Raw genomic sequence first — 24,984 nt, 5'->3', positions numbered from 1 at the left:
TAGTTATCAAAATTAAAACATCAAATTTCAGTCATTCTAAGTGACAGTCACTTTAATCAGTCATATGTTAAATATGAGGAATCTGCCTTTTTCTTGGATTATCTACTAGATGGTGTTGCAGAAGTATCGTATGTGCATTCGAACCAAAATGTGGTTGGTTCAAGTAAGGCTGAAAATCAGATGAGTCGGTGGGCAGTGCGAGATGTGTTCGAACTGCAGCAATTTTCCCAGCTCCCTGCTAATGTAGCAGTGTGCAGTCCCAAGGTAAGGATCGAGATTTGAGGGAGGTTTTATAATTTTATTGAGTTACGGTTTTCTTTAGCCTCAGTGTTTTCCTTCCTTTAAAAAACAACTTGGTTTTCCAATTTTAGCCACTGTGAGTGATCAAAGGCCTTGTGGAGGAGGCGTCTCCAGCAGAGTCCCAACAAAGCCAGTGTTGCTGCTTTTTGTAGCAAGAGAGCTAAGAGTTGGGCTTTTGGAGGATCATGTATAGACAAACCAGGAATGTGTGTATATAATGTGTGTATTTGCTTAAAGATTACAAACACAAGTAGATATACTGAATATTGTAAATTGCTTAAAGATTACAAACACAAGTAGATATACTGAATATTGTAATGTATAATATACATAATCTGCATACATTATTAGAATTTTTATTTGATAACACATGCAGACCTGGAATCTTGCAACTAAGGAACGGCTTGGTTAGTATGTCTGATGCCCTTAGAGCATGTCCCTCAGTCTGTTGACCTTCACTACTGCCATACAGTTGCCAAGCCGCAGTGCTGCAAAAACACAACTGGCTGATTTCTTCCTTGCAACTCTTCGAGGCACTGCATTCCCTCAAGGTCCAAATATGATGATCCTATGGCACCTGGTTCCCTCCAGGAGCCTTTTCCTCCAGATGTGATTTCTTCCATTCCCCCCCCCTTTGGTTCATTTCCTTTTGAAATATCCTCCAGTCCGGTTGTCCAGTCCTTAATATGACTTACAGCCCAGTCCTAACCTGCGCTGGCACAGTAGGGCTGCATGGCTTCTGCTGTATCCAACACAGGTTAGGAGCAGACTGGAGGTCTCCTTGGGGTAAGGAGCAGACTTGGAGGTCTCCTTTATCCTGAATAACACCCCAGCCTGCTGTCGTTCTACTCAGATCTCCAACAGCTGTTTAGCTGGCAGAAGTCCAAGCAGTTCGGTGTATTGTTGGCTGGTCCGGGAGAGGGATTAGGATACGGCAGAGGCCTGTCTGCTGATCCTGCCTCCCTCCTGGGCCTGATGCATCCCCTATTCCTCCCTCCCCCCAGTCCCAAAACACCTCTCCCTGCTACCCTCCACATGCCCCTCCGCCACCTGGCACTAACCTAACCTCCCCTCCGGTGCTGTTTACTCTTGTGGTCTTGCAATGTCTCTTATGGCACATTTGTTATACCCTCCGCCTTCTTCATCTTAGGATCTTGAGCTTAAGATTGATCTCTTACTCATTTACTCTGTCAGGAATATTCAGGGTTGATAATAACAAATGCAATGAGCATTTGTTCTTTTTTTCTTCCCATGTGACAATATTGAATGTTCTGTTTCTCATCCTAGAATCCACTAATTTGTTGAAGACTGTGTTTAATTTAAAGGGAATGTGCAATCCTGTACACACTTACTTGGGAGTAAGTTCCCTTGAATTTAGTGGAATGACTTCTGAGTAGATATTCCTAGAATTGCTCTGTTAGTGATGAAGAGGTTGATTGTCTTTTTTCTACATTACAATACACATTGACGAACATATTAATATGCAAATATAGAAACTTAAAACCCTGTAAAAGTCACCCAGAGGGTGCAAAAGAGACCCCAGAAACAAGAAGCTGCTTTGTGGATGCACAGCATCTTTTAAATCTCTTCATCATCATCACCAATCTTGTCTTTATGATTCATTTGCTATTTTGACTACTCCACACCCCTTGCAGTCTTAAGATTTTGCCTTCATCCCCATCTCTGTTCATGATCTGGCACACTCAGTTTACTGGCACAGGAAAACATTCCATTTTATGTTGTGACATTTCTGTAACAATGTCTATATGTGCCCATTGCTCTCTCTTGTGAGCCTGCAGTGTGTTACCATAACTGCTCAGTAGGTGTTAACTGCAAGGTTAGAATCAGGATGCAGAATAATAATGGTTTGTAGAATTGTTCTTTGTCAAAGGGAGATGGTGCATCTTAGGGCTGGGGGAGGTGCTATGCTTGATGGCCCTGGGTGCATCAGATATTTACTTGGAGAGAGATCTGAACAGGAAATGTAACTTCAGTGGTGATGGAAAAAATGTGCCTTGGTGATTTCATTTACCGCCTTTACCACATACTTTGACAAGGCCATTCATCTTCCTTCTTTAATTGCTGTACCTTCAGTGTAGGGCTAATTTTCACATACATTGTTTATTGCTGATGATTCACAGATATTTTTAAAAAATTAGCTACACTTTCTCTCTGCTTTCCTGTTCTTTCTGCTCTCTCAACTGTTGTAGTAAACATAAGGAGCATTGTGAAAAACAGCAAATCACTGCTTCTCTGGTGTCTTTCTACTAGCTGTTCAGATATTTTGAATTACCACAGTCTTGGGATCCCACAAAAATCAGTGGCACTTGAGTAGTCAAATTTCTCTGTCTGCTTTTTGTGTGCTTTAGAAAATATAATGCTTTTCTGCTCATGTTTACATTATAAGCATACAGTTAACAATATGCGGTACATCAGCATCTGTGGGGTTCTGTTCATTAACCCACAGATAATGAAATCCACAAGTTAGGCACCCAGACCTCTGACTACAACTGGCACTGCATTCCGGTCATGTCCAGAGGGGTGTTCTGAGGCCTGGGGAGGCAGCACACATCCTCTGCAGTCCTCAGGAAGGCTCCCGAATGTGACCAGGAACAAAATTCTGGTCATGTCCGGGAGACTCAGTGGCTCCTCAGTTATACACCCATCCCTATCCAAAATTGGAAGTTATAAAGTCCACTATGAAGGACTTCCTTACAAGGGAGACTTTGATCCATCCATCCATCCATCCATCCATCCATCTCTCTCTCTGTCTCTGTCTCTCTCTCTCTCTCCCTCTCTCTCTCATATTCCCATTCTCCTCACTTCCTTGTTCCTGGACTCTTGTCTGATGCTTCTGACCACTGCTGGCTTTGTGTCTCATGTTAGGAAGGAGGTCCGTGTCATTACACCTTATTGGGACTGCTTGTTTAGTCTACCATACAGTCTATCCTGTTTTCCCAAATGTTATATAGGTAAGAAGGTTCTCATGGCTACCTTCTGTTATTGGGGCCCTCTGGAAACGAATTTGTTTCTCTCAGCTTTGATCCCAGAGTGTAAAGTCCTTTGGTCCTTCCTGAGATATACATGGATAGAGGAAACAGGCATATTCAGAGTCCAGATGTTCCAACTCCATTCCTTTACTCCAACCTTCGCCAGAGAGTTGCTTTCTGCTATATAAGTAGATGGTACTATCAGAATTGGCATAGCGACTTATTTTTTACTTACCATTTGTGCTCTTTCTCTCTCTCTCTCTCTCTCTCTCTCTCTCTCTCTCTCTCTCTCTCTCTCACATCTAGAAAAAACTAAGTGGAGACTATAAGTGAATAATGAGCTGTCTTATACCATTGCTTCATTTACCTCAGTACTTTCTGTTCTGCATGGCAGTTTGTCTTCAAGGACTCAATCAAGGTTCTTTTTCAGCCATTTTGTCGAGCTTGAATCTGGGTTTTTATACATGCAAAGCTTAAACTGGCCACTAAGCTGCTATCCCTTCCCTCTGCATGAAGATAAGGACCAATGTAATTTGTTACAGATGGGAAGATACATTATCTTGACTACATCTCAAAGCTGTTTAATACTATAGTTACTGAAAAAGGTGGGAGAAGGCATGTTGACAGTATTACTACTTTGTTTCACCAGACAGTACCCCATTTCATCACTCCTGGGTAACTGACTATAAAATGTTAAAGACGTGATTCAGCTAAAGTGAATCTTTTTAGGTCACATTGATTTCAGTGCAGGATATATAAGCTTGCATTTAACTCTGATTTCAATCAGTGGGGCTTAAAAGTGCTTGTGTTAAAAGTCCACTGAATTGCTAAGAATGCCATACACAATTCCCAGGTTATCCCATCTGGGTAGCTTACAAGGACAATCCTGTTCAGCTTCAGCAGCAGAACTGTGTCAAGGGCAGTCCTTTGCTCAGTGGAGATGCATCTCTTTTGCACTGAGAGAATTCCAGATCCAATCCTGGTATTTCAGTTGGGGATTGGGACAGATCCCCATCTTAGAGAGCAACTGCCAATCAGGGTGGACAATACTGAGCCAAATGGATCAATTTGTCTTGGTATAGGGGAATTTCATATGTTCCTTTGTGACCCCAAACCATTATCTGGAAGGATTTTTAAGTATTAAGAGTGTAGAGATGAGCGCTGCTTTGCAATGCTCCAACTAGCGACGGGCCTTATATGCAATGCCGCCACTGGTTCATTCTGGGAAATCAGAAGTCGCTTCTCTTGCGTGATTTGTGCATTTTGAGCCTCACAGAGACAGTGAGCAGTCGCGCACTGCCTCTGCAAGGCTCAGAAAAGACTCCGGAGACAAGGGGAGCACAGCTTCCCCTCATCTTTGGAGGCTTCATATAGCATCAAGCCTCACTTGACAACAGGGGTGCTGGTCTGCATCCCTGTTGCTAAGTGACGAACAACTGTATTTTGTTGTTGTGAAGAGTATCTTATTCTCTTTATTATTCAGCTTCTTCTCTTTGGTATCTAGAAATGCATTTACAGTCCTACAAAAATTCTGTATTTATATGACCATTCTTGTGGTATTCATAATCCTATACACCAGTGGTTCCCAAATTTATCGGGGTCTCTCATGAGATCTTGCATTATCCAAGATGTCGATGTCAGAATCTCCCAAGATCTTGCATGGTCCAAAATGGCTTTACCCAAATCACATTTGGGTGCTCCATCTTGAATCACATGATATTTCATGCAATCCAAGATGACAGTACCTGGGAGAGCCAGTAGGAGTGGCCACCAGGGACATCCTGCAGTGTCCGTGTGATTTTGCCACAGCCTGCACCTTGGGAACCCCTGCTATGCACAACCATTTTTGCCACTTGTAACATTGTGCATCTAACCCCACTGATATTAAATCTTGTTAGGGTTTTTGGAATTAAAAAAAACGACAACTGAGCATTTGTGTGAGCAACTATTTAAAAAAAATACATCTGTGCAAAATATATATCAGTGCAAAATTTTGCTTGACAGTGCAAAATGTTTTGCAACAAATTACAAGCCAACCACATTTTCTAAGAGACAGTAAGAGAGGCTAGATTTGTCAGTGAATTGAGAGATTCTGTTTATTGGTTGGCAACCTTCAGTCTTGAAAGACTATGGTATAAGCCTACAGCACCCGGTATTCCCAGGCGGTCTCCCATCCAAGTACTAACTAGGCCTGACCCTGCTTAGCTTCCAAGATCAGACGAGATTGGGCATGTGCAGGGTAACAGTTGCTGTACCTGTTTATTAATTTTGTTATACTATTTATACCTTGTGCCTCTTTCATCATGCAACTCTAGGTAATGTACATGAAGTTCCCAAGTACTCAGTGATCCAGCCAGTGACCAGACCTATATGTTCATGCAGATTGGACATGTTTATGTTTTTGCTTACATTTGCTTATGTTTAGCAAATTGGTTGTATCTTGGACCATTCTTGGGACTAGGTCTTCCTTGTTCCCCTTCTCCATTATTGTAAGTGCTTAATTGAGAGGAGCCATGGCTCAAGCCTTCCAGGAAAGTATAGCCTCTGATTTGGGAGCCCTTCTTTCAGTGAGCAGCTGCATGTTGCAATTAGGAGCTAAAGAAATAAATGGAGGAAATGTCCAGATCAGCAACCCAGGTGGCAAAGTCAGTTTTTTTAGGCATCAGTGAAAGTGAGTGTCTTGATTTTGGCATCCCTATTGAGTTTATGTGCTGGTGTTATGTGGTTGTGTACATGCAATCAAATATTGCATTCTAAAGCAGCGATGAACCTAAACAGGCTGAAATGAGTTAAGAATGATGGTTGTCTTTGGTCTAATCTGGGGCAGTAGTCACTGCTTATTCAAATCTTTGTGTCCTTAGCAACAGAAAACATAGGTGGTGCTCCTTTGCATGTGTTAGTTTATTTTTATATGTGTGCATTTGAAATTATAATTGCTTCAGAGAAAGGCATATCTAAACTTTTTTTTAATGTTTAGGAAGGGAAACCCACAAAACGTAGCTTAGTATACATTTAAGAGTTAAACAGGTAAGAGCAAAACAGATTGAACTGTGGGTGGAAAATAAAACTGGATACTCACTTCTCATTGAAGTGTATCAGTTGAAGGTCCACTAAATGTTTGCCAAGCTTGTGCTGTTTCTTTGCTTACATTGCAGCTGTGTAACTAAAGGACTCAAATCCTGACTGATCTTAATAGTGGCTCTTTGAGATTTATTTCTTCCAATTTTCGGTTGCTTTTAAGGTGGCCTGCACCCTTATCCTTTATTTATTTATTTATTTATTTATTTATTTATTTGAAAGTAATTTGGGAACCATCCTCTTCTACTGTTTCCAATCTATTTTGAATTGGATGTCTGGATTCCTTAATTCATTCTCTAATTAATTTCTGTGTTAATTGGCAGAAACATCTTCTGTGAACCAGCTTAAATAAGAATTTAAAATTACAGGGGGTTTGGGATGGCTTTGTTTGGTTTCTTTTTTTTTTTAAGCTGTTGTTAGTGAATCCTGTGTTTCAAGGAATCCCCTTTTAAACACACACAGAAAACCTTAGTCGTAAAGAAGGAAAAATTACTTCACTCCATAATTACATGAAGAGGGACAGGATATATTTAAGAGGTTCAAAGAAGTTGCATTCTGCCTGGAAGTTAATTTGCTGTTTTAATACATGGAAATATATTGGTCACAAAACTTTCTCCTGGTTATGTGGAGCCTCTTTTTAGTCAACTGCTTGTTTTCAACTTAAGTTTACTTAAAGTTTTACTGAAAAGAAATGTACAAAGACAGCCATTGAATTGAGGATTAATCACTATGGCAACTGAAATGTGGTGACCGAAAAGGGGGAGGATGTATTCTCCCCTCAGCTTCCTGCCAGCTGTCATATTCAACCTTTGCGGCATGAATCCAGTCCAGAATATAGACTGTGACCAGCTTCTAAGAAACTATATCTGTATTTTTATAAATTGGTACAAGTATCACACTATAAAAGAAGATTTAATCCCTTGAATTGGATGACAGACACTTGGCACCCTTGACAGCGTATGACAGAGAAATAACAGGATGCTTTGTAGTAAAACCTGGATTAATGGTAAACCCCTTTTTATGTTATTGCAGTGTGGTGTAAATGAAAGAACTAAGCATTCTGTCAGCCTAGGAGGAAAATGTGCCCTTTCCATGCCCAGCGCGGGTTTAAATGCTCTGTGGAATACTGTAAACACAAAAGTAGCTTACTAAGTAGTTATTAAGAACGTCTCCTTGTGGCACTTGGATTTTGTGTTACACAGATATTTTTATAGGCCACAGAAACAAAAAGATTTCTGTCAGCTACAGTGGATTGGATTGCAGAGTATTTGTAGAGCTTTGAGGTTCAGCAAGGAAAGCTGTATTGTTCGCAGTCTTGCTGGGCCATGACAGTGACATGCATTAAAAAAAAAAAGATCTTTCCCTGTTATTGCATAGTCGAACATCTCTGGGTGTTCTGTTTCAGCCTAAAAAAAAGACTTAACCTGTGCATTTCAAAAGGCTTGTAAATGATACTGTTTTTATCCTTGTTGTTATATAACTGTACAATATAAGTGCTCCAGGTGTTGTTACTCAGTTTGGTGGTCTGTGTTTTGGGTATTCTGGCCTTTAGTGCCAAGCAGTTTTCAACAGAATTCAGATTTGGAAATTGGACAGTAGTGAAGACGTGCAACTTTTCTGAATAGTAGTGAACACATACAACTGCGGTGCAAACAACTAACGTGTGATTTAAATAAGCACAGCTTTATTCATTATGTAAAAGGTTGAAAATCACTGCCTTAGTGCAAGAAGGGGAGGAGGCTGAGGAAGAGGTTAAATAAAGATATTGCCTTGACTGACCTGGAGGTTTATTACTGCTCTAATTTACAAGAAGAGTTCCCTTCCTCCCTTATGCAGGGAAAAGTAGAATGTCTCTTCTGAGATGTTACCTATATAGTCTTTGTATTAAAATGAGTTTTAAAAAATATCCTGCCCAATTAATCAGGAGCATCTTAAAATGTTTTGAATCACTCTAACTCAGCGATTTTCAACCACTATGTCACACCACATTGGTGTACCACGAATGGTCCGCAGGTGTGCTGTGGATGTTTGGGGGAGGGTCAGTAGGGCCATTGGAGGGGGGGTGAGCAGTACAGTGTTCCTTGTCAATTGTCAAAAAATGGATGGTATGCCTTGACAATTTTTGCACCTTGTCAGTGTACTGTGAGATGAAAAAGGTTGAAAATTGCTGCTCTAACCAACTAATTGACTACAGACGTGCCCACTTATCCACGGGGGTTCCATTCTGGAACCTTCTGCAGAACCTTCTCCCTGGTTATGTGCTGTTTCAATTAACCGCGGGGGATTCCAGAACAGAACCCCTGCAGATACTGGGGCACACTTATACAGTTCGTTTCAATGTTTTGGTGTTTAGGAATTTTCCAAATGATGTGAAATAAGAAACTGAAATGGCAATTTATGCAGAGAAAATCCAAGATACTTTAATGAATTAGTACATAATAATAGATAAAGAAAAAAACAAACAACAAATATCTTTACCCAATTGGCATGGAGTATTTTCTCTTTGGAGCTGTGTTATTGTTTGAAAACCTTTGCAGCAATTGATGCAGTGCTGACTCTCTGTACTTGTCACTTGGGGAAACTGTGAATGTTACTGCTTGGGTGGATGTGTTGCTCTGAATGTTATTTGAGCATTCGAAGAGACTCAGCATCTGCAGATATCTTACCTACATCAGAGCATCCTCCATCAGCAGACATTGCTAGGTGGATCTCTTTAAGCAATTGGCTTTCACCCAGAAGGCTAAGATGATTTAAGGATCATTCACAACTACTTGAAGCTTGTTCTGCCATTTGCTCACAGGATACTACATTTATGGCAACTTTATTTTTTAGCCTGTAGGCATAAATCTATAAATGGTTAATTTTGAGAAGAGTTTTTTTTTTGGGGGGGGGGGAGCAGATTGAGCAGTGTTTTTGTCCTTTTCAAATTACAGATGCCATCTGTGAGAATTTATTTACAGCGAGCAGTATTAGTTTGAACAGTAATTCTCTTTCCTTACAAGAAAGCTTGTGGCTTTCAGTCTGTTTACAAAACTTGGCTGTTTTCCAGATAAAGAAACGCTTTTGTGTTTAAACAGATGTGTAGGTCAAAGCATTTGGTACTGTTTAATAAATGAAGCAAATAAATACATGTCCTGCATTTTAAAACTTTTTTTTAAAAAAGAAATGTATTGGTTTGATGAGTAGTTGTTTTGCTTAAGTTGTGAAGTTAGATAATCTTATAATGTTAATGCAGCTTCTCATTTTCTAAAGGCTGTTTTTATACAATCTAGATCAAGAATTGGAAACCCCAGAGCCAAATACAGGATCTGAAGAATATCAGCTCCCGCCATCCCCCGAACCAACATAAAGGAAATAATCTAGTTGAGGAAGTGGTAACTGTGACAGTGGAAATTGTTAGCAGTCCAGTTTGGCAAATTGAATGGGACTCTTGAGACATCACGGGTTGAACACTAGTCAAGGGCCTGTAGAAGTGGTAGCAGTAATGTGCCCACTGCCCCAGCAGGAAGCAGGTGGGGGATGCCATGGGGAACTCAGTGCAGAGTTTTTCTTCAAAGGTCCCTGGCAATCTGGAGCCAGCACTACCTGTCCCACCACCCTCCAACCTCTCCTTTTAAACTAGTCTATTTTATTTATTACAATTTATACCCACTTTTCTGTAAACACTCACAGTCCTATCTCCCCCCTCCACCCAAGCTGACGCATCTGTGCCCAAAACAGACACACCATATCCACTGGGGGGTGGGCGATGGTTTCAAAGGCATTGGAGGGGATATAAATCCCCAATATAAATTCCTGTCTGTAAGCTTCCGGCTCCTCAGTGGGTGTCAGTCTCCTCCTGCATGTGCCATCACTTTCAGTGGTGCAAGTCCAAGGAGAGAAAGGAGGCAGGGAGGCTATTGAAGGAAGAGATAGGATCTGGTGCATACCATTGCCACCTGATCCACCCTCTCCCTCAGCCTCTCTGCCCTGTTCTGCTCCCTCTCTGCCCAGGTTTTCTCCCTCCCTGCCCCTGTTCTGCCCTCCCCCACCTTCCTGCCTTCCCCCCTATCTTACTTGCTCTGGCAGGTGGCCAGTGATCCTTCAGTGCATGTGGGAAGACCAAAGTCTTCCCACTGGTGCTCAGGCAGTGCACTACTCTGCACGCTGCTGGAGCACCATTTATGGCTGCTTTGTTCCATTTACAGCGTGTTCCACTGCTGGCAGAGCCCAGTAGGGTTGGACTGTTTGTGTGGCTTACAATAAAACAGAAATACAGGTGTGCCCCTTATCTGCAGGGGTTCTGTTGTGGAACTCCCGTGGATAGCCGAAACTGCAGATATAGGTGAATGCCCATCCCTGGGGCCTGTACGCTATGGAGGTGGGGGGAGTCTGACTCCCCTTTCCTCTGAAGGGTCCTCTGAGTCTGTCCATCCATGGCCTTTGCCAGTCTTGGCCTGAGCTTGGCAGCTCAAAAAACGTGACTTCCTGTTTCACAGAGAAGACGTCACTTCCAGTTTTTCCGTGAAACAGAAAGTCACGTGTTTTGAACTGCTGAGCTCAGTCTGAGCCTAGCAGAGGCAGTGAATGGGTGGATGTAGACTCTGCTGGGCTCAGAGGACCTTCTGGAGGTGAGGGGGGCTCTGCTCCCCTCACCTCCAGAGGGGGCGCGCACAGGGGGGCCCCGTGGACCTGATTCACGGATAACTGAACCCACAGATATGGGATCCACAGATACGGGGCCCCCCTTGTACATCATACAGCAAAACATCTTAAATAAATACCTGCAGATAAAAATCCATTCCCATAAGACCAAATTAATACTGTCTTGATTGTCCAACAAACAGCGAGAAGATATATCTGGTTCCCCGTGTGAGGAAATTCCATTTGAGAAGCTCCTCCTATTCAGTGTCAACTGTAGTACATAGATGTCAGAGTTGAGTGTGATAATTTTTCACTGAGCGTTTAATGACTCGTTAAGGCTTGAGTGACTCCTTAGAGCTGATTAAAAATTAACAGTCCAATTACCTAATAGAAACGTCAGACAGCTGTTGGGGAATCTTGTCACAATTAATTCAAAAGGGCAATGTCTGTATTATATTCCAAAACCGATGAGATCAAACATGGTCCAGCCAGAAGGAAAATCGAGGTAACAGAAAGTATTGAAATGTTTTATTTCACATTTGGTTTAGACAGGCAGAGAGAATCCTGAAGAAGCATTACCAAGGAGGAAGAAAGGTACCAAGAAGCATAATTCAGAAGGTGAAACCAACAATGTACTCTATATTACCCACCCTGTGTACCAGAAGCAGAAGAGGATCCACCGAGTAGGTTCAGTTACTTTCCTGATTGGAAGAACACCCAAAAGAATCCGCAGGTGAGAATACCGTGGTGAGAGGGAAAGGTAGTTTCCAGTGACCTCATTTTCTCTCTCTGTGTTTTATAATCTTCAGTTTTCTATGGGCAATATTAATAATTTTATAGTTGTAAAAAAAAAAAGTGCATTTGAAACCTTTGCCCTTAGAATGCTTGCTTATTGCAGCATAATCCACAGAAAATATTGCACAGGGTCAGTAAGATGAGCATTTCCTGTAGCTCATGGTAAGTATCTTCAGTCAGTTCTGCTCTACTGTCGTTTTCTGACCTTTTTCTGTTACAGTGATTATGTTTAAAACATATTTTACATGCATCTTGGATTTGTTCTTTCATAGCTTAGTGGGACTAGAATGTTGTCCTCGTTGTAAGGTACCCTCCTTATATTGGTTAGTAGTGTAACTTTGAGACATTGTCTTGTTCGTAAGTTCCTTTATTGCCTGACAATCAGAATTGACAAAGTTACTGATGCTGGCAGTTGCTTACTGTGCCATCTACCTTGGTGGGAACTGCAGAAATTAAAATCATGGTGAGGCTAGGAAGCTCCTTCAGAAATCCTCTTTCTGTGTGCTAGATACTGATGGCTGTAATTACTGCTGCTGAGTGAACTCAAGCAACAAAAAAGAATTGCAAATGAATTGTTTGATGTTTTTGCTCTGGAATATTTCTGGTTATGTTTAAATCATGTTTTAATCTGGTGCCAACACAGTTTTTCTGCAGAAGTTGGGAGCCCTCACTTCTGAGGAGGAACTGGACACCAACCTCTAGGTCTTGAAAACTGCAAGCTGAAGAAACTTCTCTAACACTATATAAAGTCCCCAGCTTACATAAGGGTTCTGTTTCCCCTTATTGTCTAGAAAGATCTCTGGATGCCAACTGTGTTTAAAGAAAACCTTTACTTAAGTAAACCTTGAGTTTACATCCTGTAAATATGTGTATTGTACGTCTGCCTTTCAGATATTGAAGTGAGACTGTTGCAAGGTTGAAAAAGCAACTCAAGAATAACTCTGTACTCAGGAGTGGATGTTTGCAGGCGTTTATTTCATTGCAAGCAATGGGTACTCACGGGACTCTTGTCTCAAAGCAAATGAGCACTAATCTTAATGGTGTCCTGACCAATTTATACAATTTCTGGTTCTTTGTCTCAAATCTAGACATCCTATTGGCTGAAATTTTATATCAGAGATGGGGCAAACACCTAATAGGTTACAGATAAGGTACAATTTGCATCACAGGTGGAGTTTCACCTTAAAACTTATTAAATAATACAATTTATCCAGGGCTGAATAACACGGTCATAATTCTAGCCAATTATACGGATTGTTTTGATAGGTTTTAGAATAAAATCATTAGCAGAGAGCATCATTGTTGGCAACCTTCAGTCTCGAAAGACTATGGTATCGCGCTCTGAAAGGTGGTTCTGGAACAGTGTCTAGTGTGGCTGAAAAGGCCAATTTGGGAGTGACAATCCCTTCCACACCGGAAGCAAGTGCAGTCTGTCCCTGGTCTGTCTCCCTGGCTATGGGCCTTCCTTCTTTGCCTCTTTGCCTCAGACTGTTGGCCAAGTCTCTTCATACTGGGAAAGGCCATGCTGCACAGCCTGCCTCCAAGAGGGCTGCTCAGAGGCCAGGGTTTCCCACTTGTTGAGGTCCACTCCTAAGGCCTTCAGATCCCTCTTGCTTATGTCCTTGTATCGCAGCTGTGGTCTACCTGTAGGGCGCTTTCCTTGCATGAGTTCTCCATAGAGGAGATCCTTTGGGATCCGGCCATCATCCATTCTCACAACATGACCGAGCCAACGCAGGCGTCTCTGTTTCAGCAGTTCATACATGCTAGGGATTCCAGCACGTTCCAGGACTGTGTTGTTTGGAACTTTGTCCTGCCAGGTGATGCAGAGAGCAGTATAACACAAAATACTTAAAGACAGGTGTGGAGACCGACATGACTTATGACATTTCTTGGCAGGACTTCAGGCCCATCTCGTTAGTGCGACCTGATATCGCTGCCTGGTCTCCTGTTATCTTTTGCATTAAACCATTTCTTGGCATGAATATTAGGCACTTACTTATCCCTCATTAGAGTGACCTAGAGTGGCCTATCTTATCTCTTCTGCATTTCTTTCCTATGTGTTGGCAAAGCACTGTGGGGCCCTCTGCAAACCTCTGCAAAGCATTTAAACTTCTTTCAACAGTTTTACTAAAATCAAGCAGCTTTGGTTCCCTGTGTCCTGCTTCTATGATTATTGTATGATTATTATGTCCCCTTATATGTGGGTTACAGGCTACTTTGTCTCACTATTGCATATGTGTACTTTTTGCTCTAAAAGTATAAAAGTATAGTTACAGAGTTTCCTAATAGATACAGGTGTGTTTTAACTTTTGCCAAGTCTCCAGCCGTTGCCTGGTACTGTTATCTCTGAGTTAGATTCCAAAATGTAAACAATCTGAAGCTGAGGCCTCAAGCCCAACTTCAGCCAGTTTCAGTCAGACTTGCAAAATGATTCTTTATTAAAGCCAAGCAGCTTTACCATTGTGTGTTGCTATGCTTTAGCAGTGCAGCTATTAGGCTATTGACTTGGTGGCCTGCCTGTCACCCTGGTCACTCTGTCACCTTCTGTCAAGACAAGGAATGGAACATTTTTTATTCAGCTGGTTGTCCAAGTTGGAGGTAACCCCATTTGATTAGAACATGCTGTTCCTGTTCTCCTAATTGCATGCAGAGTTAACCAAACTGTTCCTCCACATGCAGACTAAATGCCACATTATTTAGATCATGGATGGAGGGGACTTATGACTATCACCACCAGCCTCATGTGATTAGGAGAATGGGAAGAGTGTGCCAGGAGGGGCCAGGATGTGCCCAGACTGGTCCTTTGAACTCTTGTAGTTTAACTTGAATTCCATAGTGAAACATACAGTGACTGAAATGACTGTGAAGCCAGTGACTGCTGGCAGACTTGTTGCGCTTGTCAGTGGCATCCTTGAGTGCAACACATCCAAGCACTTTCACCTGTATCACCGCTGGTGAAAAACACCTTCTGCTGGTGGACTGTATCAGACGGAATTGGGCTATTATAGAGCTACCATATGGATAATTCCTTGGGTTGCTATAGGGAACAACATGGGTTTTCCTGCATATGGTTAGCCACTTAGTCAGACCATGCGCTTCCGGCTAATTCTAACCATATCGGGGAAACATTTTTTGTGAGCAGCTAACGAGAGATAAAAGCACCCACATGATTTGGTCCCTCAGGCAACAACTTTCCTTATTAATCTTCCCTATTAATTAGCTACTAATCATGAATTGAAATGCTGAAGTCATGCATTTCCATGGATGAAAGGACCTAATGTATCAGAGCTAGTCTAATAGGTACGAGCATAAAGCTCCATTACATTTATAACGCTGAGCACAAAAATAGGCTGTGTCCCATTTACTGCATCACCAACCTTCGAGTGGGTTCACAAACAAGCATTCTTGTTGCATTTCATTTCACTTTTGTCCTTTGCTGTTGCTGTACTAATTGTTATCAGCTTCCCATTCATGTCATGCTACCCTCCTCTCCGCTTTACATGCTTGGGTTTTTAGCTTTGTCCTACAATTATGCTGAATTTGCTCGGCTGTATCCACGTGCTCATATATACAGTACATCATAGGAAGTTAGAAACAGGCTTACTGTGCCACGGAGCCCTGCCACAAGAAAAAGCTTTTCCTGTAGCAACCCTGCTACGCTGATTAGGTATGAATCCAGTGCAGTGTGCCAGGAAGTGTGGACAGAAAATTGGCTACACGGAAAATCTTGAGATTAGAGTGTAACAGGGCAAAATGATAGACAAGTTAAAACTTGGTATTTTAAAGAAATCGTGTTAATGGAGGAAGGATGCAGAGCAGGACTCAAGACACATTTCAACTGGCTTTTAGTTGGGTCTCTGGATCTTATTAATGAGGTTTTATGGCCTTCCCCCAGGTTGTTATAAGCTATGATTGGTTGCTGCCTGTTGTCTGGTTATTGATTGTCTACTGGTTGTTTTTACCCTCACTTTTAGATTAGTCATTTTAATGAGCTATTACTCGTGTAGCATTGGTATTTTACACTCACCCCACTCCAAAACCACTGGCCTCAATGAACCCATAGTATCAGTCCTCTTTTACAGTAGACAACAGTATTTTTTTTTAGGGGCAGAGTTTGGAGTGCCCAGTCTGGAAATAAGTGACATTGATTAATCTTTTAAGTGGTTTATCCAGTCTCCTTGTGTGTGGGATTTTTTTTTAATTTCCTTGTCTTGTTTTCACTGATGGCTATAGGAAACAATTTGAAGAAATGGCATCTGATGCTCATATGGCTTCAGTGAAAGAATTTGCAAAGCATATTGCCAAAGCTACATCTGAAGAGAGACAGAAAATATTGAAAGAATTTTATGGTGCAAAACATCCAGAGTTAAAGGACCTATTAAAAGTTGATGTTTCAGTTTCAGAAGGGAGTGAGGAAAGAGCTGTGCACACACCACAGTTCAGGAAAAGAGAGTTCTTTTCCAGGCATGGAAAATTAAAGTCTGGGCCTTCAGCAGTTCAAGATCTTCACTGTAGGACTGCAGGCCTATGTGGCCAGAAACGACATGAAGCAGGAGCAAAGCAAATTAAATGCAATCCCTGTACACAGGCTGCTGTGTGTCATATTGTGGAAGATAAACAATTGCCCACTGTCATTACCCAAGATAGCATTAGTGGGAGAAACAGTCAGGCATTCAAAGACTTTATGGCATCTGACTCATTAAGCAGTAAATCAGGAATAATTGAGGGACTGTGTGAAAATACCTCTAAAGGACAGCAGAACTTGAAGGGGACAGAGTCGCCAAGAAGACCCTTTCTGTCTCAGTCAGAAAGCAGAGAGGCTCAAATGTGCGAGAAAAACCCTTTTGCAGACATCCTAGGAGACACCTCTATTTTAAATGACCTCTTCCAAAGTAATGGAAATAGACCAACAGAGCTGCCTAGGAGGTCTCTCTCAGGACCTGCGGAAAAAGCAAAGGTTCGACCAAAAGACTTCTGGGACATGTTGAATGAACAGAATGAAGAGAGTTTACAAAAACTCACAGACTTGGCAGTCATAGAAGATCTGTGTGACAGAGGTCCTCTTGTCACTTCGTCAAAGAAGGCAGAAGAGGATAAGTTGTCGCTCTGGAGAAAAAATGACAACTTTTTATGGAGGAAATATTGTGCATATGACATGGATAAATAATTGTCTTCTTGCATAAGATGAGATGCCTAACTATGGAATTATTAGAATAACAAGAGGAAAATATCTATGGGTGCTATATAAAAGATTAGTTTCTTTAGTTCTTTTTCAAAGGCGTTTTGAAAAGTGGTATATAAATATTCTACATAAATCAAAAACCTTTTCTTGCAACTTCAAAAAGAAGTTAATTTTTTCTTCTTTTCGGATCCCTTCTGTTTCTCTTTAAAACAAAGTAATCCCGTGTTGTTTTTGGGAAGAATTGCAAAGGGACAACTTTTTGAAAAAGCTCAAAATGTGTTTGATTGATATAAAAAAAAGACATCCTGATCCACGTAGATATTTTCCTCATTTGTATTGTTAATGCAAGCTTTCTTGATTCTGACCAGAGTATGGAAGACCCATTTTCCTACTGGCTTTAAGCAGTTATAGAAAGTATTTTGGGCACAGTTCTTTTCTGTATGAGGGTATGGTTCCCATATATAATGATTCTCATGAGACTCTACAGAATACTGTCATCATTATCGTCCCCCGCCATTCCTCATCCACGAGGAATTGAACGTCTACATATCCGTTTCATAACACTGTTAGGGCCCAATCCCATCCAATTTTCCAGTGCCGGTGCAGCCATACCAGTGGGGTGTGCTCTGCATCCTGTAGTGTTGGGGCAGTCACAGAAGGCTCCTCAAGGTATGGAAACATTTGTTCCCTTACCTTAAGGCTGCATTGCGGCTGCACCGGTGCTGGAAAGTTGAACAGGATTGGGCCCTAAGTCAAGTTGTTTGAGCCCCTGCATGAACACTGAGGAAAGAGGAGAGAAAAGGAACTGGGGATCCCTGGAGTCTCATGAATTTGTGTTTACGTGATTTTTATATTTTATTTTATACTTGGACATACAAGTTTTTCAGCAATGTAGCAGAAATTATGGTAAAATTACAAAGTTGTAATGTACTTGAAACCCTGATTGAGTTGCATGCAATGAAGTTATATTTGGATCACTTTCTGGCATCACAAAATAGAAGCAAAATTAACTATGAGCACTTCAGAATCAAAATGTTGTGACATCTTGAAAGTAATTGCTCCATGATTAGTTAGATTGTCATATGCTAAGTTGATAAGAAGCCTAAGAAGTCAGCAAGGACTGAGAAAAATTAGCAAAATTAATAAAGAGCAAGCATCTTCAGATCTCACCAAATTAACCAACTGGCAGACTGTGCTCTGCTACTTTATATCTGAAAGTATTTTGAACAGGAGAGCTATTCCACTGGGAATCACTTAAAGTATAAAATGTATGTAAATGTATATTTAACAATACAACCATGAAGGACATCCATTATCGTCTCACAGCTCCCAACTACCTGAAATGAAAGCTTGAAGGAATTTCTGAAAGTAGCCCTACAGTAACAAGAACACTATCGCAATTTGCTGGGATTGTAAAAGTTTAATTGCGGTGTTTTAAACAAAGGTAACAAAAGAAAAAGAAACTATATTTTATTTATAGATTTTATATTTTATTTTAAAACAAATACACATTTTTTAAAGGGCAATCATGAACCTGAAATCATACTGCATTCACCTGTTTGCAGGTATACGTCATTGTCAAATGTCACTCATATGACATCTGGGTGGTCAATGATGTTTGAGGCTGCTTGAAAACAGCAAATCAGTAACACACTCCCTTATTAATCAGGTTTTTTTCTGTCCTAGTGGGGGAACTAGTTCTTTGATAGATATATTTGACATTTTTGAGAGGCGTGTTAACAGCCCAATTCTATCCCCCACCAGTCCAATAGCATGCAGCGCCACCAACAGAGTGCGCGCTGCATGCTATGATGGAGGGGACCATTTTTTACTTACCTCCTGGTTGACCGCCTGGGTGCCAATGGGTCTCTCAGATCCACACCAACTTTTTGCTGGTGTAAGTCTTCCTTTTTTGATGAACTGGTGATGCTGCTAGTATGAACCCTCTTGCCCCTCTGACTCTTTCATAGTATAACGTATAATGGATAGTTCTTTAGAAATAAACTTCAGGGCAGACCTTTTTCAATGTTCAGTTTTCGTTGTATTAAATAACATAGGCCGAATATATGGATAATCTGTTCACAGTGCAGGACATTCATGAAACTGAAAAGAACCTTTCAGCATGTTGCACAAGATTAGGTTTTCTTAACAAATGTTTGTTTTAGTACGAATCTATAGAGATTTTGCACTGAAAGGGTTATCTTCCAGACAATCCCCCCCCCCAAAACCCACAAAGAGTTCTCTGGGGATAGTATCAGCCATGAACTAGTCTTGAAACAGTGCAGAACAGAGTCACTCAAGAAGTTTCCGGACATGTGCAGGCTCCCTCCCCCCCCCCCCACAATGTTCTATCCATTCTCCAAACAAGACTGTGCTGAATTTGAACCTGGAATCAGGGAGGGCACAAGAAAAACATTCAACTTTGCCCCCAGAAGGATCTACAGCAGATAAGTTGATGTAGTAAGCATTCCTGGAGAGAACTCATCCAAACCAGTGAGCTGTATATTCAGTAGCCTTTTGGTATTTTGGAATGGACAAAAGAAGGACAACAACCAGTCCTGTCCAGTTGTACAGGGTGAGTTCTAGGACTCCCACCTTGTATGGAATACATTCATCCAGCATGAAACTAGTACTTCACTAATTACAAAATTACTATATTGTAAGTAGTGTAATGCCTGATTTACTGCAAATTATGCTGCATAGTAAAGTATTATTGAACCATGTGGTGAAAGGACTTTTCTAAAGCAACATTTCTTGAGAACAAAGGAATTTTGCTTTGAACGACTCCTGAAAGTTTTGACATTACCGATTTCACACTGTATGAATGCAAGTTTTGTGTATTTTGCTGCCTTTGAGTATACCGTAGAAACTGTTTCATGCAAGGGGAAACTGTTCCAAAGTTTGGAAACACTGGGCACTGAAGCTGAGCACAGAAGCCTGTGAGCTGTAGTGGTCACTGTGGTCTGGATGACTGCCCAACTGAAAATAAGCTTACATTTCATCTGTGGCAGATTCCCCTACAGGTCATGGGAAGATGCTACAGGCTTCACTCTGTCCCTTCATTGGACTTGATGCATTTCGGCTTTCTAAAAATGGAAGCAAGCAGACTCTCAAGAAGGAGCTTCATTGCCCCAAGCACTTTATGTGATGATAGAAAAGTTGTACTTGAAACTTGGATGATAATTGCAGCAGCTATGTTCCCAACAGTGTGCATCTGAATCTATGTACTGTTGTCACTAGAATCAGACACCCTGACATTTTAAGTACAGTCTAAAAATATTATGACTCATTAAATGTAAAATAACCCAATGGAACATTTTGAAAACAACTGTTTTCCTTTCAGGCTGATCCCAAGGTTAATAACACAGGTTTTCGATCACTGTGTGTAAACAAGATGTAAAGGAAGCCGTGATTTGGCACAAATTCTTTAAGGGGCAAAGGAGACACATTTACAATTACACAGCGGTGTGGGTAAGCGGGACTGAGTGGTGCCCTCTCCCCACTTCTAACATAGCACTAATTTGTGTCTGCCATGCCGCCCTGCTCCATCTTCACCATTGCCCAGCACCCAGCCTGAATCTTTGTCATTCCATTTCATCATCATCTTTGTCATCCCCCTTCTGGTTCACTTTGCTGGATAGGTGGATAGTATGGCTACTTGTTTTTGTACACACTGCCGTGTTGCAACTGGGTCTGTTTTCCTCAAACCACTATTTTGTGCTGCTAGCTCCCAAGACTCTAGTAAAGAAAAAAAAGTAGCTCCTGGAAGTCTAAACTCCACTCACTGCAGAACTGAACAACATGATATGATTGATAAATAAAAAAGATATCATAAATAAATTTATTATACAATAAAATGATACTCTAACAATGTATATTAAATGCTTGTTAAATACAGTACATTGTGATAATTTAAGACAGGATATAGATCTTAAATAAGTTGTATCATGTTTTTGTAAGTCATTACCAGCAAGACAAAAGGTTGTATGTTGCCCTGTGTTTTATAATTCCAAAAATGAATAAAGGATGTTTCTTGGAAGACGAAAAAAATGTCATGCGATTTTCGACCCTAATTCTTATCAAGTTAACTCATCAAGTTAGCTCTCATGAAAAGCTACTTCCCAGATCTTATTTAATCAGCTTAACAATATTGAAATTGGAAGAAACGCATCCTCTCATTTCCCCAGTACAATCTAATACGAATGTCTAGAAAGGGGCCGGTCATACGTACTTTAATCTGGAAATAAGTCCTTTGCTGTCTCTTTGTGCAGTTTCACATATCAGTTCTTCAGCTGCATGGAACAGGTCTCTGAACTAGATTCTAGAGCTCTAGCCAGAGTTGACATTCAGACCCTCTTCAAGGAAAGTTCAAGAGGGCACATGTTGGGAAAGCCCTGCCTAATCATAACTCAGCAATTCACGTTCCCATGCACATATAGATTCTGCAGATGTTAACGGGATATTCCATGGGCAAAACTTGAGATGCTGCATAAAGTATGAATTGGCTTTTAGATCCAGTAGAATGAAACCAAAGATGAAGGATGAATGGTCAAGAAGAGTGACTGCCAATGTTTTGGGTTCTAGAGCACTTCCAGACAGAGGGCTCACTCCAAATTTAAATGGAAACTTCTGTGGAGAAGGTTCTCCTGACATTTGGTTACTGAGACCATCACAGGACCCAGTTTGCCTTCTGATTTCCGCCCAAGGCATTAAGAACATAAAAAGAGCCTTGCTGGATCAGGCCACAGGCCTGTCTAATTCAGCTTTCTGTATCTCACAATTGTCTCACTTAGGCCACAATCCTAACCAACTTTCCAGCACTGGCATAGCTGTGCCAGTGGAGCATGTGCTGCATGCTGCAGTCCGGGGGCAGTCATGGAGGCCTCCTCAAGGTAAGGCAATGTTTGTTCCCTTACCTTGGAGTTGCATTGCCCTTTTGTCAGTGCTGAAAAGTTGGTAAGGATTGTAGCCTTGTATCACACTGACACACCAGATGCCCCTGGGAGCACAACACACAAGATAGATTCTGTTCCTCTGCCTTGCCTCTGGCATTCAGAGATAGGCTACATCTAAAACCTGGAGGTGTCGCATCATGTCTTATAACCTGCAATGGACTTCCCTGTAAAACTGTCCAAGTCCCTGTAAAGGGCATCTAAGCCAATTGCCACTACAAGTGCCAATTGTGATTGTATCTTGCTCCAGAGAAAGTGAGCAACTGACGAATGTCATGAATGAGTCCATTCAACACCTACAGTAATCTGGGATCATGCTGTTCCCCAAGCTAATTGCTGCTAGTCCAAATAGGTGAAAATGTCCAGAACAGGGATGTACGATTCAAGCCTTGTGCTTCCTCATCTGCCATGTAGCATTGCAGTGGTCAGATGAATTTATTGGCTGAGCCCAGTCCTGGAACTCAGGGCAGTAATAAACAATCACTCAAGCTGAGTGGTACTGCTCCCCACACCCTCTCATTTTGGTCTTTGAGAACCTCCAGCTTTCTTCCACCACATAGCGTGCACACCCAGCCGCAGTGCAATCATCACGATTGATGGATGCAATTTTTTTAAAAGCCTTTTACACACTGATGGTCTATAACTTGTTATTACAGTTTCTTCAGCAAATTCCTGCTTTCAAATAGAGATTCTATACAACAATGATGGCCTGTTTGCCTTTACATTTGATAATTGGGACCACCATAAGGGAAGATTGCCTGCTTCTGTTTTCCCTCCCCACCCTTACCCAGAGAAATTCTGATTGCATCTTGCCCTGAGGCTTAGAAGCTGTATTTTTTAAAAAAGAGACAAAATAAATGGCTGTGTATCTTGATAAAGGCCACCCCCCCCACCCCCATTTTGTTTTCTGGTATGACTTTCAGATGGCCACATTACTCACAAGTGGTGAAACCAGAAGGAAGTTATGAAGATCTATCCAATATAAGTGCGGGTGAAACCTTTATCCTGTCCTAGCATGTGTTCCGCACATGCCACATATGGTACAGATCCTACCTTTTAAAATGCCTCTGAGAGTTGATACAAGTTATATTAGGACAGCATTCCATTTTTGTACACTTCACATAAATGCTGGGTGCCATTTATCACATGCTTGTGAAAAGCACCAAGTGTTCCATCAGAACCACTAAAAACTGGAGAAATTTTTCCTTTTCTTTTTTTACCACTGACACCTTCCCTGAAACCAAGAGCACATTAACACTGTAAAAGAGATTTACAAAAGAAGGGCAGGGTACTGGATCTCCTCAGGGCTTGATAGAAGCAGTTGGCCACTAGAGGAAATTCCTTATAGCCATGAGTGCAAGTCTAGCGGTGAGTTTAGGTTGCAAGATTTATAGGGACACCAGTGAAGCACAGGGCATGATCCAATCAGGGGATCCCAAGTTCCCTTGCAAGGTTGCAAGAGCTGTTTGAAGCTGTGCACAATCTGAGAGGTGCACCTCAGCAACTTCTTCTACAAAAGATAACAAAAATGATCTCGGTCCACCCTGATCAGTCATCAGTCAATTTGGTCTTCCATGAATTCTGTGACCTTCCAGGTCTAAGTATTAGTGCAGGGATGAGCACCTTGGCAAAATGCCTTTCATAGACCCAGTGACAGCCCTCCTTGGGTCTCCCAGACCGATCATACACACTCCTGATTCACTGATCCAACACTCCCAGTGAGTCAAAAATGCATGTTCCCAATTTGTTCTTGTGTATTGTGCTATTTCAAAGGTCTTAACACTCCATGAGAGAGCAGGGCACAGTTCCTAGGCAAAAAAGCCCCAGTAGCTGCTCTAGAATACTGATACTGGTTCTGATTTGGCAGGAATCAAAATAATCAGTGTTTTGATATTGTGTAACTCTGTACTAAGTTCATTCTTAGTCACAGGCATCCCATCCCTTTGTATTATTGATAACTGACAGTACAATCCTCAAGGCCTGCTCTGCCAGCACAATGACTGCTGGGCTGACCTAGAGTGTTGCAAATGTGCTGCAGGTGGGAAGGGAGCAACTACAGCCAACCCTCATTATAAGGAAAACCATGGTTATTCAAAAGGAAATACCTTTTCCAGATACAGAAAATCACAGGTATTCAAAACCCATGGTTTTCCCCACCCCCTGAAACCTGACCTGAGCTGGGCTCTTCTGAAGCCCCAAAAGGCCACTTGCGTCTGCCTGCAGCCTCTGTGGTTGAAAACTGAAAGTTGCCTTGAAACAACTGGGCAGTTTTCTAAGGCCTGCAGAGGCTGCAGACGGATGCATGTGGCTTCTGTGGCATCAGAAGAGCTTCGCTTCCAGAGGCGAGGGGAGCAGTTTCCTGCACAGCAACCAGTTTTCAGGATGGCCTGCACCGCAACTTCAGGGATCCGCGGATGAAGAAAATCACAGGTACCGAACTTGTGGATAACGGGGGCCACCTGTACTCAAGAGCCAGCAGCACCGGAGGAAAGGCCTGCACACCTCCAAACCATTGGCCACTGGCAGAGATAAGTGCAGGGGCTGGAGGCGAGCAGTACACAGGTGGGGAGGAGGCGCTTCACGGCGAGAGAGGATGGAACCGGGGAAGATCAGGCCCAGAAGGGGGAGGGATTGGTAGAGGAGGCCTCCACCCTCTCCTATTCTTTCTCCCAGGCCCTACAAGGGGCTGTTCAGATTTATGCTGGTGATTTAGCAGGTGCAGAACTGAGCAGTCCCTTTGGGAAAAATATCCCTTTATTCCAAGGAGACCGCCAGCCTGCTCCTTACCTGTGCTGGATACAGCATGGGCTGTGCAGCCTGGCTGTGCCAGCACAGGTTGATTGGGCTGCCCCTCTTTTGATTAGTTCACTGCTATATTTATTCCATTGCTAGCTGCCAATTGGCTTTTTTAACCTTTGGAGGGCTTGAATGGTACAGCCATTCTATTTTTAGTCTTGCAATGATGCCGGTGGACTTACTGAGGCATTTTGCTACGATTGCTCAAAACATGCCCCCAAACATGCCACTCTTGCAAATTGCATTTCGTTGGAAATGGGGCCAT

At 41.9% G+C, this 24,984-nt stretch overlaps 1 protein-coding gene and 1 pseudogene across 3 annotated transcripts in view; one reads left to right on the top strand and one right to left on the bottom strand.

Annotated features, from left to right (window-relative positions):
* ERCC6L2 (ERCC excision repair 6 like 2) overlaps window positions 1-17,256 on the top strand; it is a 68,170-nt gene extending 50,914 nt beyond the window's left edge. For 2 of the 3 annotated variants that reach the window (XM_066616148.1, XM_066616147.1), the window contains exons 18-20: window positions 110-264; window positions 11,540-11,724; window positions 16,023-17,256. In XM_066616148.1, coding sequence (XP_066472245.1) covers window positions 110-264; window positions 11,540-11,724; window positions 16,023-16,956 — 1,274 coding nt within the window. In that variant the 3' untranslated portion in view covers window positions 16,957-17,256. The remainder of the gene's footprint in view (window positions 1-109; window positions 265-11,539; window positions 11,725-16,022) is intronic. The other variant, XM_066616149.1, reaches the window with a different exon arrangement.
* LOC136642338 (5S ribosomal RNA) lies at window positions 5,428-5,547 on the bottom strand (annotated as a pseudogene).
* Window positions 17,257-24,984: the final 7,728 nt, after the last annotated feature.

Source organism: Tiliqua scincoides, chromosome 2 (assembly GCF_035046505.1).
Source record: "Tiliqua scincoides isolate rTilSci1 chromosome 2, rTilSci1.hap2, whole genome shotgun sequence".
Classification (NCBI taxonomy): domain Eukaryota; kingdom Metazoa; phylum Chordata; class Lepidosauria; order Squamata; family Scincidae; genus Tiliqua; species Tiliqua scincoides.
This window is presented reverse-complemented; position numbering and strand designations above follow the sequence as displayed.